This window comes from Callospermophilus lateralis, chromosome 4 (genome assembly GCF_048772815.1).
Source record: "Callospermophilus lateralis isolate mCalLat2 chromosome 4, mCalLat2.hap1, whole genome shotgun sequence".
Taxonomy (NCBI): Eukaryota; Metazoa; Chordata; class Mammalia; order Rodentia; family Sciuridae; genus Callospermophilus; species Callospermophilus lateralis.
The window spans coordinates 89620176-89642684 of NC_135308.1; the positions used below are offsets into that span (position 1 = coordinate 89620176).

Here is a 22509-nt window from a genome sequence, read left to right on the forward strand (position 1 = left end):
AATCACATGTCAAAGTCGATATGTAAAATAGATGAGAACAGATGTGGTGATAGTGTAGTGCATGTCTACATGCCTTTGTGTATGCTGGGGAGATATCAAAGCTTTTTGCCCATTTGTATTCCTATTCCATTCATTCAGGGTTTTACATCCCAGCTAAAAAAACACTACTAAAGGGAGTACAAAATAGGATATGTAAAAGAAAGCAAATAAGAAAACAAGGCAATTATTAAAGAGAAAATAAATCATCCAGGAAATGAAATATATAGTACACTTCATGTTGGGGTTTTTGGATGGTTGTATATGTAGTAGTGTTATTAAAGATGGATAAAGCAAAAAGTGGAATATACTTATACCTCTTATACCTGTGGGTAAATGAGGATAGGGATGTGTGTGTGTGTGTGTGTGTGTGTGTGTGTGTGTGTGTATGTATGTGTAGTTGGTACAAGAAAGCTGTCTTATAAGAATCCCTTAGATAATGTATAGACTTTGATATAACAAAGCAATTTAAGAACGATATCTAAAAATAGGAGTTAAATACTATGGGAGTTGAAAATAGTTTGAATTAGTTCCACTGTTGATTACTATCAAACTTTCAGTGCTAGTTAACTTTTTAAAACCATGTGCCACATACCAAAACAAAAAAGCAGATGGTAGCTTTGAAAGCAGAAGCATTGAATATAAAATCTCTTTCAAGAAACTTGGCTGGGAAGGGAAGGAGAAAGAAATTAGTGTCTAAAAGTAAGTGGGATGTATCGCCAAATCTATTTTTCAGTCTCTTACCACTTGGATCTTTTAACTTTTTTTCTCTTGCTTTTTTAATCTATCTTCATGTTTTATTTATTTGTTTAGGAATCTATACTTATGCTTATGAACTTATTGCTATATTATGTAATTCTCTAATGGAAATTTTAAGGAATTTCTCACTGCTTTGATTAGTTATATCATAAAAGTTAAAAATATAATTTCCTAACATGCTCAGAGAGAATGAATTGAATATTCATATACTCATTATCCAAAATCCACATTTGATTCTTTTGTTTTTTTAACCCATTTGAAGTATTTTATTTTTATTTTTATTTTGGTACCAAGGATTGAACTCAGGGACACTGAGCCATATCCACAGCCCTATTTTGTATTTTATTTATAGACAGGGTCTCACTGAGTTGTTTAGCACCTCACTGTTGCTGAGGCTGGCTTTGAACTCCCCATCCTCCTGTCTCAGCCTCCTGAGCTGCTGGAATTCAGGTGTGCACCACCTCACCTGCCCATTTGAAGTATTTTAAAGCAAATCTCAGATCCCAAGTAATGCCTTCCTGTATTCTAATATTCATTTGTAAAAAATAAAAACAAAGGGATGGGGATGTACCATAGTAGTAGGGTGCCTGTGTAGCATGTGGGGGGCCCAGAGTTCCATCTCTAGTACCACCAAAAACAAACAAACAAATCAAACAAAAAACTCAGATTTAATTTTTAATTTTTTAGATTTTTAAATTTTAATTTGTTATATATGTATGACAGCAGAATGCATTGCAATTCATATTACACATATAGAGCATAATTTTCATATCTCTGGTTGTACACAAAGTAGAATCACACCATTTGTGTCTTCATACATGTACTAAGGGTAATGATGTCCATCTCATTCCACTATCTTACCTACCCCCTTGCCTCCTCCATTCTCCTCCCCTTTTTCCCTTTGCCCTATCTAGAATTCATCTAATCTCTCCCCCCCACCCCCATTATGAATCAGCATCCTTAAATCAGAGAAAACATTTGGCATTTGGTTTTTTGGGATTGGCTAAATTGACTTAGCATTATATAATCCATTCATTTACTTGAAAATGCCATGATTTTATTTTCTTTTAATGCTGAATAATATTCCATTCTGTATGTATACCACATTTTCTTTATCCATTCCTTTTTCTGAAGGGCGTCTAGGTTGGTTTCACAATTTAGCTATTGTAAATTTTATTGCTATAAACATTGATGTATAAATTGAATTGTATTGCTATACATTGATGTTGTTGCATCACTGTAAGTCTTGTTCAGTTTCTTTCTTTTGTGTTCTGTAGTTTTCCTTGTAGAGGTCTTTCACCTCTTTTGTTAAATTGATTCCCAAGTATTTTATTTTATTTTATTTTTTTGAGGCTGTTGTGAATGCGGTGGTTTTCCTAATTTCTCTTTGAGAGGACTCATCAATGATGTATAAAAATGAGTTTGATTTATGGATATTGATTTTACATCCTGCTACTTTGCTGAATTCATTTATTAAATTGAAGTTTTCTGGTGGAAGTTTTTTGGATCCTATAAGTATAGAATCATGTCCTGGGCAAATAATGATAGTTTGAGTTTTTGTTTTTCTGTTCATATTCATATCCCTTTAATTTCTTTTGTCTAATTGCTCTGGCCAGAGTTTCAAGAATTATATTAAATAGAAGTGGTGAAAGAGGACATCCCTGTCTTGTTCCAGTGTTTAGAGGGAATGCTTCCAATTTTTTTTTTTTTTTTCCATTTGTAATGATACTGGCTTTGGGTTTATCATATAGCTTTTACAGTGTTGAGGTATGTTGCTACTATCCCTAGTTTTTCTAGTGTTTTGAACATGAAAGGGTGCTTATTTTGTCAAATCTTTTTTCTGCATCTGTTGAAATAAGAGTAAAAACAGATGGCTTGGGATGTAGCTCAGTAGTAGGGTACCTGCCTAGCATGTGGGAGGCCCAGAGTTAAAAAAAAAGAAAGAAAAAGAAACAACAACAACAACAAAACTTAGGTGTTTTCTTACAAATTCACAGTGCTATTGTGTCACACTGAATAAAATTAGCAATAATTTCTAGGCATCCTTTAGTAGGCAGTCCATAATCAAATCTCCCCAGTTACCTCAAAAATATTTTGACACTTACTTGTTTGAATCAGAAAACAAACTAAATCTATACATTTCATTGGTTGTTAATGTTTCTTAAGCTTCTTTAAAGTCATATTCTAGCTTATGCCATTAACTATTGGTGATTCATTTGCATAGCCAGATCTACATTCTGGATTTGTATGTTTTTTGTTGTGATTCTTTGTGGTGTTTCCTTAATCTGTATATTTGCCCCAAATCCCCAAAGATCCTAGAAGCTTGATTCAATTTCATGGATGGTACAGTGTATTTCATATTTTTTTTTTGTATCATGTGAAACAGTGTGACATGTTTGTTTAGTGAGTTTAGGAGGTGACGTTTCCTATCATAGAGTTCCCTATCAGTCTTTTGCCTAAAGGCAATTAAAGATTAAAGATTGTTGCCTGAACAGTTGTTTCATTGGAAACAAAATGTTTTCATTGTAAAATATTGATTTTTCTGCTTCTGTTATTTCTTCCACATTTGTTGGTTGGTATTCTTTGTTAGAGAACTCTTCTTATAAATTAGGGCTACATGGATATTATGAAGTATATAGTTCATAGAAAATGCAGGATACTTTTTTATTTTAAAAAAGTTAGAGGAGTACTGGAGATTGAACCCTGGACCTCACATATGCTAGGGCAAGCACTCTTCTACTGAGCTACATCCCAGCCCCTTTCAACATTTAAAAAAATTTTTTTAAGACAGAGTCTCACTAAGTTGTTGAGGCTGGCCTCGGATTTGGGATCCTCCTGCAACAGCAGGCTGAGTAGGCTGGGTTAAAGGTATGCCATCAGGCCTGGTGAGGATAAATTCTTAATTGATTTTAATTGCCAGTTTTCATAGTAAGTGATACCTGTATTAATATTAAGCAAAAAAAAACTAAAGGTATTCTCGTTTTTGGAGTCTGTAAAAAGTTAAGTTTAAATTCTGTTTTTAACAAATATACATGTTATTTTAAAAAATATGTGATAAGATAAAACAGAGAACAAATTTAGAATACATTATTTACCTGGTATTTAAATGTTGTTAATATTTAAACTAAGGCTAGGCACACTAGGTGTACCTGTAGTTCCCACCTACTCAGAGGCTGAGGAGGGAGGATTATTTGAGCCCTGTAGTTTCAGACCCATCTGGGCAACATAGTGAGACCCCATCTCAAAAATTTTTTAAACTAAGGATTAGAGGTGATTAGGAGCAAAATTCACTGACTAGTAGTATGAATTTTAGGGATTAAAGTTTAAAAATGTAAGTAGCCTTACAAAACCAAATATATATAGGATAGCGCTAATTTGAGAGAACAATGTTGAATGGCATTTTGAGAATAAAGGCTTTTTACTTCTTTAGGTATGAAAAGAATTTTCTCAGAAGCAATGATAATTAATATTTATTGACTATGTTGATATAAGCTTTTTTTCCCTCCCCCCCGCCCCTTATTTTTGTGGTGCTAGGGATTAAACCCAGGGCCTGGTGCATGGATTTAAACTTTCTTTAGAGAAATATTTTGGAAATAATTGCTTTCAAATATTGTTGTAATATATTGAGTTTGTCTTAATTATCACTGCTTTATGATTTCATCATGAATTTCTTTACAGTCGTTAAAAATCTTAGTATATAGTTAGCTGTGTTTAAGAGCTTTCTTTGTGTGGAGCACTGTTCTAAGTGCTTTCATGTACATTAACTCATTAATCTTTGAATCAATGCTACAAAGTAGAGTCTAATATACAGATTTTACATATGAGGAGATGGCATACATAGAGGTCAAGTGGCTTGTCTGAGGTTACTCAGTTTGTAGGTAGCAGAGCTGGCATTCAGACTCAAATGGTCTGGATCTGCAACTCATCCTCTGAACTATTACTACCTGAAACATTTGATGAACATGTAATTTTTATAAGATAGATAAAGACATTAATGTTGATAACTGTGGCTTCTAGTGTTTAACTATTAAGGACCTAGTATTTGCTGTGAAGATATAGAAAACATATGGAAATTTCTTGTATTTGAGGAGCTAGACTGTCATTTATGATAAGCATTTCAAAATGTTAAATAGTTCTCAGTCTTTATAACAATAGTCAAAATATTTTTCTATGTGATGCATGAAGAAGTTACAGAATAGCATGTGTGAATTGATATGGCATTGTAATTAAAACAACATGCTTTTCAACACAGTTTGGTTGATTGAAGTGGGGTCTTGCTATATTGCCCAGGCTAGCTTTGAACCCTTGGGCTCAAGTGATCCTCCTGCTTGAGCCTCCTGAATAGCTGGGACTATAGGTGTGTACCATTGTAATCAATTTTTTTTTTTTTTTTTGAGTCAGGGTATCAAAAAATCTGCCTAATACATTGTCAGATCCAAAGATTCTTTTATATCAAGAAGTAGGTGTTTTTCTTTTTTCCTTCCGGGTGCTGGATATTGAACCCAGCATCTTACACTTGCAAAGTACCTGCTCTACCACTGAGCTATGCCTCCAACCCCTAGTGTTTTGTTTTTCTTTTTATTTACTCGTTATATTCAGGTTATCTTGCATTCCATTTTATAAAACATGTAATTGTTTTTTCCCCCCATGTTTTTCTTTTTCTGACAGCTCTTCACAGATGGAATCACAAATAAACTTATTGGCTGTTATGTGGGTAATACCATGGAAGACGTAGTCCTGGTGAGAATTTATGGCAATAAAACTGAGTTGTTAGTTGATCGAGATGAAGAAGTGAAGAGTTTTCGAGTGTTGCAGGCTCATGGCTGTGCACCACAACTCTATTGTACCTTCAACAATGGACTATGCTATGAATTTATACAGGGAGAAGCATTGGATCCAAAGCATGTCTGCAATCCAGCCATTTTCAGGTACATATCTTTTTCTAAATTTTTCCTTTGAAAAGGAATGTTAAATACACTTAAGAAAATATTTTTTAAAACTACTTTTCTTTCTTTGAGCTATTATTTGGTTTACTTGGAAACTTTCTTTAGAGCTATTTTTGTTTGTGTCTTTTCTTAAGAATTCTCATTTTTGACTACACAAAAGGACTACAAGAGATTTTTGATTAATTGATGTAGGGTCAGGGCTTTCCCTTAGTTTTTTAAAGAAATGTTTGAAATTGAAGGGTTGCAAATTTCTTATTTTAAGCTACTTATTACTTAATTGCTCATGTTTTCATAGTTCTTAATAAATGTCTATTAATTGTTATCCCCTTTTTGCTATTAAGTTGTTCATTATTGAATTCAGTATCTTAGATTTGCTATAAAGAAAATGTATGTATTTGATATATATATATATATATTTTGATGATTTTTCTAATATATTTGATGATTTTTCTAAAATCATCTTTAAAAATTTACTTGATGCTCTTAATCTCTAGAAAATGGATTTGATTTTAAAGTAGCAGGTTCATAGTTCTCATTTTTTCTTAGCAATTTTTTATAACTCTGATAAGTTACTGAGTAATACAACAGCTTTTATTTTAATGTTTTATTTATATTTATCAGTATTTACCATGTTCAAATTAAAAATTTTTAGAACACAAGAATGTCTGGAGGACATCCTGTTAAACATCAGTATAATGACATTATCATATGTCAGGTAGCTTCCCAAACAATACTGTATACTTTGAAAGAATGAGAGTGAGGATGATAAATGTCTTATGAAAGAAAGTTATTAACATCCTGAAAGATCTTGGGTATCAGGGGCATGCTTTAAGAAGTGATGAATTAATACACTGATAAAAATTGAATGGATCAGTATCATTTTTGTTTATTGGGTAACCCATATCAGCTAATAAAATAATTTGTCATAGAAAGTTATTCAAATCCTAGGTATTAGCCATCAGGTATATTCTCTTTTAGATGTGTTGAAGGATTCTGATTAATAAATTTCTGCTTGTTCTTATTTTCCTTTTGAGATGGAGTCTCCCTAAGTTGCCCAGGTTGGCTTTATACTTGAGATTCTCCTCCCTTAGTCTCCTGGGTAGCTGGGATTACAGGTGTGTACCATCACACCAGGCTGTGATTACTTGTTTTTTTTTTTTTTTTTTGAGATGGGATCTAGCTTTGTTGCATAGGCTTGTTTCAAATTCCTGCTTGAACTCAAGGGCTCCTCTTACCTCAGCCTCTGGAATGATAGGACTAGCAGATGCACATCCCCATGTCTGACTGACTTATCTTTTTGTGTCAAATTTTTTGGGTCTTGAGGCTTACATAAGTTTATTATTTATAAATCTTTAGTCTTGTTCACTATGGTTGAGAAATACCTGTATAACAGTGTTAAAAGTCTAAAGATACATTGGACCAACGAAAAGCTGGGATTAGATTCAGAAACAAAAATACTCATTGTGTAAGGTTGCTAGATAAGAGCCACATGAGCTTCCTTTGCATTTAAGCAGACACACAAATGTTTTCAGGGTCATTGTCCATATCCCTACTCCTTAATCCCATATTCACTGAAAAATAAGTCCCTGCTTGTCCACAGCCCAGAAGCTGCATGCCCACAAGTTTCAGTTCCCATATGGATTTTTATCATGAGAGATGGCAGCAAAGGCATCAATAGCAAAAGGTTCTTGGTATTCTTGGTAGTCTTGGCATTTTCTTTTGGTATATGCAAGATACTGACAACATTAATATCCAGCAGTGCCTTGGATATAAAGCCACCAGAACTACAGGAAGGCCATAGAATACTATTTCAGTTCCCTATGGTACTCCCTCCCTCCTTTGGTTCTTCCTCAGAGCTCTTATAAGGAAGGTATATAATAGTTCTTTGACTATTACGTGGTCTCCCAGGACTCCTACAGAGATTATTCACATTATAAAAGGTATGGGCAGCATCCACATGACAATATATGGATAGATATACACAAGAGAAGGCTCAGAGGAGGAGATGGAATCCAAGTCAAATGGAGAATAGTACTGAACTTGAGCAATATGGAACTTATCAAAAAGGTCTGTTACATTGCAGAAAAGGAAGATACATAGAGAAAAATTGACCACTGCTAAACATGAGATACCTGGACAACTACATGAACCTTGACCAATGCCTATATGACACCCATCAGTCAGTGGACACCCAGCAAGTGCTAGGCCAAGATGAAATAAATGGTTGTATAGGAACAGCATTGCTGAAACTCAGGCTGTGAAGACTGTGGTGCATCAGCATTTGACACACACTGTGACAAAAATCACACCAATTAATGTCCAGTTGTTTCCCTGAAGTTTTGACCATGGCACTAGAATCTCTGAGAATACTATCTGAACAGGCCAACTTTTTTTTTGGATATTCTCCATTTCAGGGACCTGTCAAGGGGGTGGAGTGATATGTCAGCTGGAAGTTGGCAGACAACTGTTACCAATACTAGAAATTATCTCTTGAACATAAAATTATAATTTTGTTATGTATATTACTTTTTTTTTTTTGTACCAGATATTGAACCAAGGGGTCCTTAACCACTGAACTACATCTCCAGCCCTTTTTATTTTTTATTTTGAGACAGGATCTTGCTAAGTTACCTAGGGACTTGCTAAGTTGCTGAGGCTGGCTTTGAACTTATGATCCTCCTGCCTCACCCTTCTAAGCTGCTGGGATTACACACTATATTGATTTTTGATGTTGTCAATTTTCTTGCTTACAGATAGTGGAAAAAAAAGTGTTCAAAAGATTAAAAAAAAAAAAAGTTGCTTAAGTCCAATACCATTTTACTGGTAGTCTTAACTGCCTTTGTAAGCCTCACACTTTTTTTTTTTAATACATTGGTACTCCTGAATTGTCTTTAATATATCAAATTTAAACTTTCAGTTTAAACTGGTGGATACCATCTGCCAGTGAGATCATATTTAGAATTTTACTCTTTTTACTCCTCAGTCTCATGGTGGAAACTGGATATGTGGAACAGATTTTTTTCCTCTTTCATTGATGATAGTGGAAATTTGTAGAATGAGATAAAATGTTGAAATTCGACATTAGGCTGCTTACCTCTTTCATTAAATGTACATTTTAGCCTGTGTGGTGGCGCATGCCTGTAATCCCAGCAGTTTGGGAGGCTGAGGCGGAAGGATTCCAAGTTCAAAGCTAATCTCAGCAACAGCGAGGTACTCAGCAACTCAGTGAGACCTGTCTCTAAATAAAAAGTACAAAATAGAGCTGGAGATGTGGTTCAGTGGTTGAGTGCCCCTGAGTTCAACCCCTGGTATGCCCCTTCACAAAAAAAAAAAAAAAAAAAAAAAAATTATAGAGCCAGATTACCTCAACTTTATGAGCTGAATGAATTTGGGCACAGTATTAAGCTTTGTGTGCCTTAATTTCCTTATCTAAAAAAATTGGAATAATAATGTTGTTGTAAGGATTGAGTTTATTAGTACAGAAGTGTAGGTTGGGTGTCCTTTATCCAGAATTATCTGGGACCAGAAGTATTTCTCCAAATTTTGAAACATTTGCGTATATATAAAGAGACACCTTGGGGATGGAACTTAAATGAATTTTGTGTTATATTTAGACTTATGTTTCATATACAGCTTATACACATACCCTGTAGGTAATTTTTTTTTTAGAGAGAGAGAGAGGGGAGGGGGGGGAGAGAGAGAGAGAGAGAGAGAGAGAGAGAGAGAGAGAGAGAGAGAATTTTAATATTTATTTTTTAGTTATCGGCGGATACAACATCTTTGTTTGTGGTGCTGAGGATTGAACCCAGGCCGCACGCATGCCAGGCGAGCGCGCTACCGCTTGAGCCACATCCCCAGCCCCCGCTGTAGGTAATTTTATACATTATTTTTAGAATGTCCTTGACTTGACAGACTGACTCCCATCATGTTATATCATGGTAGAGTTTAGAATTTTCTACTTGTGGCGTCATGTTGGTCTTCAGTGTCAAATTTGGAATGGTGTTTTGGATTTTGGAAATTCTGATGAGGGGTACTCCACTTGTCTGTTTAAAAAGTTTAAAATATCATTTGGTATATGTTAAGTACTAGGTGTTAACTTTTGTAATATTCCCCCATGTCTTCTCAAATTTTTCTAAACTTCTGCAGATCTTCTAACAATTTAGATAGTAACTTAAAAATTATTAATATTACTTAGGCAAATTATCATGGCTAGGCCTTGTTCTTTGGCTTTATTATGCTTTTGGAAGCACTGTAGTTATTTATTTTTAGTACTGGGGATTTCACTCAGAGACATTTTACCTTTGAGCTACATCCCCAGCCCTTTCTACTTTTCATTTTGGAACCTGGTCTTGCTAAGTTTCCCAGACTGACCTTGGACTTTTAATTCTGCCTCAGCCTCCTGAGTAGCTGGGATTACAGATATGTGCCACCACACCAATTTCAATTTAAAGTTGAAATTTAGCCAGATGCAGTGGCATGCTCTGTAATTCTAGCTACTCAGGAGACTGAGGCAAAAGGATTGCTTGAGTCTAGAAGTATGAGGTCAGCCTGGACAACATTAGCAAGACTTGCTTTCTTTCTCAGTGCTGGGGATTGAATTCAGGACCTCACATATGCCAGGCTAGTGCTCTGCCACTTAACCACATACCCTCTAGACCCTATTTCTGAAATAACTAACTAAATAATTTGTTTATAGCCATTTTTTTTCCTTTTTGGTATTTACTTTCACATATAAAGTTCTAAAGTGCTAAAAGCAGCATACACATGTGGCAAAGCAAGTATTTATTGCTACTAACTTCCTCTCCCTTGTTTAAGACAGACAATACTAACTAGTATTGGAACTGTTTCCTCTTTAGCCAGGATTAGGCCTCAGAATCCTTCCCAACAGTGTTAGCCAGGTTTTCATTGCTGTGCCAAAATATCTGAAAAAAAAAAAAAAAAATCAAAAGTAGCAAAGATTTCTTGTGGCTTATAGTTTAGGAGGTTTCAGTATGTGGTCAATTGGCTTCTTGGTTTTTTTAGCCTGTGGGCGGAACGCCATGGCAAGGGAGCATGTGATGGAGCAAAGAGAAGCGAACTAAACATGTGTAGACTTTTATTTTTTTTTTCATTTCCTGATGACTCAGAAGCAGAGAGAGAAAGGAAGGGAGCTAGGGTCCCCAAAGGTCCCCTCAGGCATCTCCTCAGTGACCCAACTTCCTTCTGTTAAGGCCCACCTCCTAAAGTTTCCACCACCTCCAACAGCTCCATCAGCTGGGGCCAAGCTTCAGCATGTGACTTTGTGGGGAACATCTAAACCATAACACAAACTAAGCAATTTTACTACTACTTGCCCTCCTTGAGAAATTTGTTTTGCCTTTTTAGTAGGAGAAAGACCACACAAAATTTACTATGTGCCTAAGTCATGGGAATATTAGAGTCCTATTTTGTCTATTCTTTTTTCTTTATTTTAACTTTAATGAAGAGATTGTTTGATATTAAAAATTTAAGATTTATTTTTTACTAATACTACATATGTTGGTAATGACTATATTATTATTAGTCTGTTAATTGTTGTCAGAATTTTTTCCGTAAAGATTGGGGAAATAGGGGACTGGGGATATAGCTCAGTTGGTAGAGTGCTTGCTCAACATGCACAAGGCCCTAGATTCAATCCCCAGCACCACCAAAAAGAAATATCGGAGAAATGACTTAAAATATGAAGATGAGTAATATTTCTGTAATACAATATGAGCGGTACATTGTTAATAATCACTTTACATATATTAATAAACAATGCAAAACAACTCTAGGAGATAGGTAATATAATCACATTTAAGTAGATGAGAAAACTAAGCTGCAAAGATTTGAAGTAATTTGCCTATGATCATATGGCTAGTAAAAGTACATTCTTAAAGAAAACCAATGAGTAATTGAAGCTTTTTACTGAAAAAAGTTACTGAGCAAATATAAAGAGAAATATTTGGGCTTCATATATATATATTTAAATAAGTGATATAATATAACAAATATTATATCACTTATTAAAAATAAAAAAATTTGCAGATTTAAAGTGAATAACCAAGAAGTGAATGCAGACTTTTCCATTGATTTCCTACCTTTTTGTATAATTAAGTAGTAATAATTAAGACTATTGTAGAGTTTTCTTTCTTAACCAGAAATCTTTTCATAATCTTTTTAAACTCAAGTAGAAAAAATTAACTATATAGTTGTCTCTTTGTGTCCTTGGTTGACTAATTCCAGGACCCCCCCCCCCCAATAACAAAATCTTAATGCTCAAGTAAGTCTTTTATATAAAATTATAATCTACACATATATTTTCCCATATATTTCAAATATTCTCTAAATTACTTATAATATCTAATACAGTGTTAGAAATATTATATAGTAATATACTATTGCTATATAAATAGTTGTTATGATTTATTGACAAAATCATGGAATAATGATTAAAAAAAGTCTGCATGTTTAGTACAGGTGTAATCGTCATAGGCCTTGCTATATATTATGTAAACAAGATACTAAGCAACTACTGCTCAGAGAACTGGAGAGAAAGTGAGGAAGATCTATGGAATTTTGGAATGTAACAACAGGGTAATTCTACATATTTTATATGTGTGGATTCATTATAGTGCTTGGCACGTAGTAAATTAGTTTTTGTTTTGGGAACTTTCTGGAATTACTTCTGAATATGTTTGATTTGTGATGGGCTAAATCTGTGGATGCAGGCTTGTGAATACAGAGGGTTGACTGTAGTTTTTGTCAAAAACACTAAAGTTACCAGGTATGTGGTATGCATCTGTAGTTCTAGATGCTTTGAGAGACCAAGGAAGAAGGAATTGCACATAGGAGGCCTTCCTGGGCAACATAGTGAGATCCCATCTTAAATAAAACAAAAACAAGTCGGTATTATGTTAAACTTTTTTAAAATTTTTTTGTGTTGGGGATGGAAATAAGAGCCTTGTATATGCTAGGCATACGATGAACTTTTTTAAAATATCAGATATATAAGTGAACAAACCATGATTACAAGGCCCCAAAGAAAAGGTTAGAGATAGAGATGCACATTTGTTATGTGATTGTTTAGCTTTTTTTCCTTTAAAAAAATGAATTTTGTATATTTATGATAAAAGGAAACATGACTTATTAATAGGTTATTACCAATTTGGAGTTAGTTATGTCACATTTTGATCTCTTGTTATGAGCTTTAGGGCTTGAATATAGTCTTGGACTTTTAGGAAACTTGGTTGTTAGTCCAGTTTGTTGGCTGCATATTAGACTGATTGACTGAGCTTTGACTCAAAGTCCACTGTACTCTGTGGCTCATTAGAGCATAGTTATATACTTATGATTAAGATTGTTTGCTTGGATAATGTAAAAGACATTGGAATATATTTGACCTAGTCTGGGGCAGGAAAAAGAAATTACTCCCCACTGTCTGAGTAATTTACCGTCTGTGACAGACAGTAACCTCACAGGAATGAATAATCTATGTAGTATACAAAGAACAGCAGAAAAGAATTTCAAAAAAAGTACTAGTAATTTACTGTGTGTATGTGGGAAATTAGGAAATGGTTTACTAAAGGTCATTTGAACTGGATTTTAAAGAACAGGGGCAGAACATAGAGGAGGTGAGAGAATGTTATTAATAAAGATAACTAGTTAGACCAAGTTAGCAATTGTACTAAGCTAGTGCTTAATTAGTAATTTCATTAATGGAGATTTATCATGATCTGTTTCGTTTGAACGTTTCTGTAACAAGTATTGCTGAGATTTTCAGAAAATTTTTAAAATTAAAAAGCATTTAGGAATTTTCCCAAATTACTTTTCAGTATTTCTCAAAAATTTGCCTGTTTGGGGGAATCTTTACTGAAGTTTAATTAAAAGCACCCAGTGACAGATGTAAAGGAAGAAATGTAGTTTGAAATTAATTGTTGCAGATTTATTAGAAAGCATGCTAGAGGTACTGTCATGGAACTGTCACATTGTGGGTTGCATGTAAAATTGGCCATTATTCCCTAAACAAAAAGCATAACAACTGTTTATATGCTATTCACATTGTTTTTTTTAGGTATTATAAGTAATCTAGAGAGAACTTAAAGTATAAGCTAGCATTGTATGATGTTTGTGATTCTGTATGATTGTATGTACGAATAACTACATCATTTTCTACATGAGGGACTTAATTGAACATCCAGAAAAACTGAATTGAATAATCTGGAGGTTCAAGAGTTCCTGGAACCATTCCATCTAAGTATACCAAAGGATAATCATATAAATTCTGTTTTTTTTCTATTTGAGTTTGTTTAAAAAGATTATGAAAAGTTCTTTATTGCTGAGTTTTGAGTTATTTGTATATTTTTGATAATAATCCTTTATTGCATGTGTTTTACTAATATTTTCTCCTATGGCTGAATTTAGCTCAGTTGGAAGAGTGCTGTCTAGCATTGCAAGGCATGGGTTCCATCCCCAACACTGCAAAACAATGTGCCTACCCCTCCTCACAAAAAAAGCCAAACAAATATTTTCTCTCTGTTTGTCTTTTTATTCTCTTGGCAGTATCTTTCACAAAACAAAGTTTTAATTTTGCTGAGTCCAGTTTATCAATTCTTTTGTGGATTTTGTCTTTGATGTATCTAAAATGTCATCAATAAATCTGAAGTTCTGCTAATTTTCTTCTGTATTTTTTACCCTAAGAGTTTTTTAGCTTTAAATTTTATATTTAGTTCCTTAAATCCTTTTTTGAGATAATTTTTATAGAGGGCATGAGGTGTATGTTGGTTCATTTTCTGCTTCTGAATATCTAGTTGTTTAGCACCATTTGTTGAAAAAACCATATTTTTTTCATTGCATCACTTTTGCTCCTTTGTCAAAGATCAGTTAATTTTATTTGTGTGGGTCTGTTTCTGAGCTGTTTGTCCCTTATCTGCTTATCCTTTTGCAAAGTCCACAGTATCTTATCTTTAAAGTCAGGAAGTGTCATTTCTCCAACTTTGTTTTTTGTCCTTCAACATTGTGTTGCCTATTCTGGGTCTTTTGTCTCTCCATATAAACTTTCAGAGTCGTTTGGTATGAACAAAATAACTTGCTGGGTTTTTTATTTGAGTTCCTTTGAATCTGTAGATCAAGTTGGCAGTATTGAGTCTTATCCATGCACATGGATTATTTCTCCATTTATTTAGTTATTTGATGTCTTTCATTGTAGTTCATAGTACAAAAATCTTGTATTTTGTTTGATTTATATCCAAGTTTTTCATTTTTGGTGCAACTTTAAAAGATAATTCCATTTTATTTTCATGTTCCACTTATTACTGGCATATAGAAAGTGATACTGGCATATAGAAAGTGACTTTTTTTTTCCTTTTGGGTAATCTGAATCAAACTCATGTCCCTGTGCTTGCTAGGCAAGCACTATACCACCGAGCCATATCCTTAAACTGGAAAGTGATTGACTTTAGTGTATGAACCTCTATCCTTGCTATAATTCCTTATTTTAGGAGTTTTTTTCATCAAAAAATTTCTTCATAGGTAATCATATTATTTGCAAAGTAAAACAGTTTTATTTCTTCACATTCAATATTATATGTATTCATTGTGTTTAATTACATTGGCTAGGACTTCTAGTACAGAGTTAAGAAGGAGTGGTAAGAATGTGCTTGCATTATTCCTTAGTAGGAAAGTTTTGTTTCCTCATCATTAATTAGTAGTGTGTAGATATTCTTTATCATTCTACCATTAGGGTTTTTTTTTTAAATATGTATTTTTTATCAACTTGAGGAAGTTCTCCTTTCATATCTGTTTACTGAAGAATTTTTGATAAATGGATTTTGGATTTTGTGAAATATTTTTTTCCTGCATTTCTCAATAGGTGATGTTCATGTGATTTTTTTTTTTTTTTTTCCTTTAGCCTGTTGATGTGATGGATAATATCATTTGATTTCCACATGTTGAACCAGTCTTGCATATCTGGGATGTTCTACCTTGCATGATTTGTGCTTCTTTTTATACTTTGTTGGATTTGGATTTTTCTAATATTTTGTATTTTATTATAAAAAGTAGGAAATAAGGGCTGGGGGTATAGCTCAATACACAAGTGTTTGCCTATCATATGTGAAGCCCTGCATTAAATCCCCAGTAATGGGGGTGAGGGGAGGAAAATAAAAGAAAACATCTTAATTAAGACATAAAAGTGTTTTTTTCTTTTTCATAAGAGTACTTTTTAGTTCTTCTTTTTTAGAAAATTTTACCTCTCCAGTTCTTTTTATCATATCAGTTCTTTTTCTGTTAATATTTTTTTAGTTGTAGATGGACACGACAACTAAAAAAATATTAACATTAATATGGTGCTGAGAATTGAACTCAGGGCCTCACATGTGCTAGGCAAGTGCTCTAACTACTGAGCAACAACTCCAGCCCCATATTTTTCTTTCTTATTGTTTATACCTTTATTTTCCCAGTATTGGAGATTGAACCCAGAGTTCCTTTACCACTGAGACGGCCCTTTTTTTTTGAAACATGGTCTTGCTAAGTTGCACAGCCTGCCCTCGAACTTGGGATCCTTCTGCCTTAGCTTCTAAAATAGATGGGATCACAGATGTGTGCCTCTGCACCCAGCTGTTTATAAAATTTGCTAATAGAAAATAAAGTGCCGTACTCAGATTTTTTTAAAGAACTATATCTTTTTAAAAAATTTTTTTTAGTTGTAGATGGACACAATACCTTTATTTTATTTATTTATTTTTACATGATGCTGAGGATCGAACCCAGTGCCTCACGTTTGCCAGGCAAGTGCTCTACCACTGAGCTATAACCCCAGCCCAAGAGCTGTTTCTTTTTTATAAGCATTTTATTTTATTCAAAAAATATAAATTGTGGTAAATACACATAACAGAATTTATCATCTTAACCGTTTTTGAAGTATACAACTCAGTTGTATTACATTCACATTATTGTGCAGCTAATTTCCAGGAATCTTTTCATTCTGCAAGTCTGAATTTCTATGTCCATTAAATAACAACTCCCTATTCCCCCTTTCCTCTAGACCCTGACAATCATCATCTACTTCATATCTCTATGAATTTGACTACTGTAGGTACCTCATGTAAGTGGAATCATACAGTATTTGTATTTTTGTGGCTGTCTTATTTCACTTAGCATGATGTCCTCAAGGCTCATCCATGTGGTAGCATGTCAGAATTTCCTTTTCTAAAAAAAATTTATTTATTTATTTTTTAGTACTGGGGATTGAATCCAGGGTCTTGTGCATGCTAAGCATAAACTCTACCACTGATTTATATCTCTAGCTCAGCTTTTCCTTTCTTTTTTAGGGCTTAAAAATATTAAAAATATTCCATTATATATATATTTTTTTAATTTTTTTTATTTTTTAATACTTATTTATTAGTTTTCGGTGGACACAACATCTTTGTTTGTATGTGGTGCTGAGGATCGAACCCGGGCCGCAGGCATGCCAGGCGAGCGCGCTACGGCTTGAGCCACATCCCAGCCCCAGTTTCCATTATATTATATGCTACATTTTGTTTACTCATTCATACATGAATGGACACTTGGATTGTTTCCATTTTTTTTTTAACTAATGTGAATAATACTTCTGTGAACAGGGGTGTGCAGCTATAGTTTTGAAGCCCTACTTTTTAAAAGTTTTTTTAAATATATATACCTGTAATTAAAATCGCTAGATCATGTGGTCATTCGATTAATTTTTTGAGGAGGCATCTTACTGGTTTTCATGTAGCTGCACCATTTTATGTTCTCATTAATTGTGTACAAGCGTTCCATTTTCTCTACATTCTTGCCAATAGTTGTTTTCTGTTCTCTTTTGTTTTTTGTTGATCACAGCCATCCTGATGAGTGTGAGATGGCATCATATTGTTCTTTGGATTTGCATTTCCCTAATGATTAGTGATGTTGAACACATATTCATATACTTAGTGGCCTTATGTTTATTCTTTGGATAAATGTCTGTTACCATCCAATTACGATTTTTTGTTTCCTTTTTTGGTGGGGGTTAATGGGGATTGAACTCAGAGGCACTCAACCACTGAGCCACATCCCCAGACCTATTTTGTATTTTAGAGACAGGGTCTCACTGAGTTGCTTAGTACCTTGAGATTTCTGAGGCTGGATTTGAACTTTTGATCCTTCGGTCTCAGCCTCCTGAGCTGCTGGGATTACAGGTGTGTGCCACCATACCTGGCTGGATTGTTTCTTTTTGTTGAGTTGGGATTTATAATATATTGTGAATAATTATCCCTTGTCAAATACAGATTCTTCTAGACTTATAAGAAGTTAATTATTCCTGATGAATTAATTATTAAGCTGAAACAATATTATTAGTTGTAAATTCTTTAGCATACCCACCCTACTGAACACTGTAGGTCAACAAACACAGCTCAGGGTGGAATATTGATTGTTCATCTTTAGTGATTATGTGGCCAACAGGGATCTGTTTGCGGCTGCTGCCCAGCATTGCATGAGAGTATCCTATTGCATATTGCTATCCTGGGACTAGGTCAAAATTTGAAGTATGGTTTATGCTGAATGTGTATCACTTTCACACTGTGTGAAAGTATTGTTGAAAGTCAGAGATTTTCTATATGTCATTTGCAAATATTTTCTCTTATTCTGTGGGTTGCTTGTTCACTCTTTTGATGTTGTCCTTTGCACAGTTTTTAATTTTGATATAATTCAATTTACCAATTTTAATTTTGTGGCCTGTGCTTTTGGTGTCATATATAAGACATCACTGTAAAATGTTCACTGTCAATAAGTTTTTTCCCTCATGTTTTTGAGTTTTTATAGTTTTAGGCTTATATTTAGATCTTTGATGTACTTGAGTTAATTTTTATATGTAGTGTAAGGAATGGATTCAGTTTTCTTTTTTTTTTGCATGTAGATATTTATTTTTCCCATTTATTATCCTTTCTCCATTGAATGATCCCTAGTACCTTTGTTGAGTATCGTTTTGATTGGATATGTGTGAGTTTATTTCTGGGTTCTCTATTCTATTCTGTTTGTCTACATGTCTGTAGTTGTTCGAGTACTGTACTGTTTTGATTACTGTAGCTCTGTAATACATTTTTAAAAAATATTTATTTTTTTAGTTGTAGTTGGACATAGTACCTTTATTTATTTATTTTTATGTGTTGCTGAGGTTTGAACCCAGGGCCTCACATGTGCTAGGCCAGCACTCTACTGCTGAGCCACAACCTCAGCCTTGTAAAACATTTTTGAAAGTACAAATTGTACTATTTCCAACTTTATGCTTCTTTTTCAGTGTGATCTTAGCTAATCGGGGAACCTTGAGTTCATGTGAACTTTAGGATAGATTTTTCTGTTTCTGCAAAGATCATCTTTGGGATTTTGATAGAGATTGCATTGAATCTGTAGATCTCTTTGGGTTAGGTTGTGTTGTTTTAGCAGTAGTGTTTTGCAATCCATAAACATAGAATATGTTTTAATTAATTTATGTCTAAATTTTTTAAAGCAACATTTTGTTGTTTTTGATATAAAAGCCTTGTATTTTATTCTTTATGATGCTATTGTAAATGGGATTTCTTTTTGTTCATTGTTAGGATAAAAATGCAACTGATTTTTGCATGTTGATTTGTATCCTGCAGCTTTGCTGAATTTTGTTTACTAGTAAAAACTATTAATTTTTGTAATGGAAGCTTTCCTAACAAATTGCATGTTTTGCTTAAGCTCAGTTTGCCAGAAATTTTAATGAGTTTGGTGCTTAGAATTAGGACATACTTAATTTTTAAAATCGCTTACCAAAGCCTAGTTTTAAATATGTAGGTAATATGGTTTAATTTGATTCAGTTGTGTGGTTTAAAAATTAATTTTTTTTTTTTGCAGTTCTGGGGATTTAACTGAGGGCCACACACATATATGCTAGATAGGTTCTGTAACCATTGAGCTACATCTCCAGATCCTATAATTGTTATTTACATATGGAGATTTATTGTAAATAAGTTGCCTTCATTTCTGTTATGGTCTGAATGTTTCTACTCAAAAATGTTTTTGTTGAACCCTCATTCCCAAAGCAATAGTATTAAGAGTTACCAGAGGTTAAACCCAGGGTGTTTAACCACTGAGCCATATCTCCAACTCTTTTTAAAAAGTATTTTACTTTAGAGACACAGACTCACTAAGTTGCTTAGGACCTTGCCAAGTTGCTGTGGTTGGCTTCAAACTCATTATCCTCCTTACCTTTTAGGGGTAATCAGTCATGGAAGAGAAACCTTCCTGAATGAAATTATTGCCCTTATTAAAAGAGGCCCGAGGAAGCTTGTTCATTTCTTTGACCATGTAAAGGTACAGCAGTAAAGTGGCAAAAACCCTTACCAGACGTGGTGGAATCTACTAGTAGCTGGATCTTGTACTTCCCAACTTCTAGATCCATGAGAAAGAAATTTCTGTCTTTTTTTTTTTTTTTGGTATTGGGGTTTGAACTCAGGGACATTTGACCACTGAGCCACATCCCCAGTCCTTTAAAAAATATTTTATTTAGAAAAAGGTCTCACTGAGTTACTTGGGCCTCACTAAGTTGCTGAGGCTGGCTTTGAACTTGTGATCCTCCTGCCTCAGCTTCCTGAGCTGTTGGGATTACAGGCATCTGCTACGGTGCCTGACTATTTGTGTTATTGTTTAAGACACTCAGTCTTAATGATGTTTTTGTTATAGTAGCCTAAAAGTACTAAAACACTTTGTTAATTTTGCTATACAAAAGATAAAAAGACTAGTAGTTCTGAAATCTGTAGAAATTGACTTAAATTCTAGACTTTGTGAAAAAACTGAAACTAGAAGTGGCTTTCTTACATAAGAAATAAGCAGTATTTCAAATGAATGATTATTTTGTATAGGAAAATACTAGTTTTCCTATACGACTGTAAGGAGATTATATTACCAGAGATAACAGAAAATTCAAAATAAGTTTTTTTTATAAGTTGTTAATAGACCTTTATTTTATTTATTTATATGCAGTGCTGAGCATAGAACCCAGTGCCTCACACATGCCAGGCAAGTGCGCTACTGCTGAGCCCCAGCCCCAGCCCCAGCCCCTCAAAATAAGTTTTAATCAACCTTACGATGAATCTGATAGTGGAAGAATCCCTTGGTCTTACGGTAAATTTCTCAGTGCACTGTGCCGAGTCTGTTGCCAGAATAACTGGCTCTAATTCATAAGATATTATGTTAAGTATCTTCTAAATGCTGAGTGTTAGAATAAGTAGAATAATAAGGCATGGTCTTTGCTTCTTGAAGTATAACTTAGTCATAGTGTTAGAGTAATAGTAAAAGTAGCAATCTATTATTAATAGAGATTAACATAGTAACAGTATTATGGTATATGTATTATTAGAGATTATATAGTAATAGTAACAGTGATAATAATGATTACTATTACTATTTAATATTAATAATATTAAGTTACTATTATTACTGTTATATTATTGCTGCTATTCTATTCTGAATTTATAGTAAAATTTTGCCTAGCATATCAAATAACATGCTGATACGTTTTTACCTTATCACATTACACATGATACTATTTAATATTAACTTTGCATGTTAGGTAATTAATTTTATTTTAAAAATGCATTTATAATTAGGGCAATTGTTGATATTTATAGAAGATATGGAACACTAGTTGTTAAATTTTGATGTTTATTTTTGCAAAAATTAATTATGCTATATTATGAGGATCACAGATAATATAAGTCTTTTCTGTTAGATTAGGCATGTATCACCTTATTCAAAAAATGTTTTTAAGGTGTTATATAACACTAAATGTCAGAATTCCAGCCATAATTTTTGAAATTTATTTTGAGGAGTAACTGTACTTGAGATATTTTTTTTACACAATCACCTGTTTTGCCTCTATAGTTTATAGGCATTTATTCTTTATATTACTGTAACTGAGGAAATCGATGTGAAATGGGATGTTATCCTGTGGGATGTATTGTATATAATTTTGAATGTGAAGTTCATGTCATTATTGAATATAAAAGTTTAAATTAGATTTTTTTGTAAATATTTTAGTTGTTTGTTGATAGACCTTTATTTATTTATATGTGGTGCTGAGAATCAAACCCAGTTCCTCACATGTGCCAGGCAAGTGTACTACCACTGAGCCACAGCCACCTGCCGCCCCCCCACTTTTAAATATTTTTTTAGTTATTGTAAATTAGATTTTTATGTAGTTGTTTTTTCTTGGTACTAAGGAACATGTGCTATTAAATCTGAAGGAGAACTTCAAAACTATATAATCGGGCCAACTCTTTTGTTTTTCTTTTAAGGAATCAGGGAAAATAAATTATTTGCTTAAGTTCAGGTCGCAAATACAATGGCTCAATGTAACTCCAACTAATTTTGTGCACTGTTATAGGTATATTCTATATTGGAAAGGTCTTGGCTTTTGCGTCAGATTATCAATTCAAATTCTGGCTCAGCCCTAGTTAGCCAGCCTTCTGCCAGAAAAGTCAAGGCACTGAAAATTAATTGATATTTTCTATTAGTGGCTATTCATACTTAATAGATTCCATTCACATGTAAGTACTTTTGAAGTTGTGGCCATACCATTTTATCCCTTTTTGAAGTATTTACACTAGAATTGTTATTCTAGTCACTCTAGATGAGCAAGTGGACTCCTTCTAAAATCATGTTTTATAGTTTGCGAGTCAGGGTCTTCTATATCCCTTGGGGATAAAACGATGAAAAATAACAGTATTACTCATTTGCTCTTAAA

General features: G+C 33.7%; 1 protein-coding gene across 1 annotated transcript in view; it reads left to right on the forward strand.

Moving 5' to 3' along the window:
* Positions 1-22509, forward strand: part of Etnk1 (ethanolamine kinase 1) — a 64731-nt gene that overhangs the window by 13359 nt on the left and 28863 nt on the right. The window contains exon 2 of the mRNA XM_076854199.1: positions 5464-5723. Within this exon, the coding sequence (XP_076710314.1) occupies positions 5464-5723 (260 nt within the window). The remainder of the gene's footprint in view (positions 1-5463; positions 5724-22509) is intronic.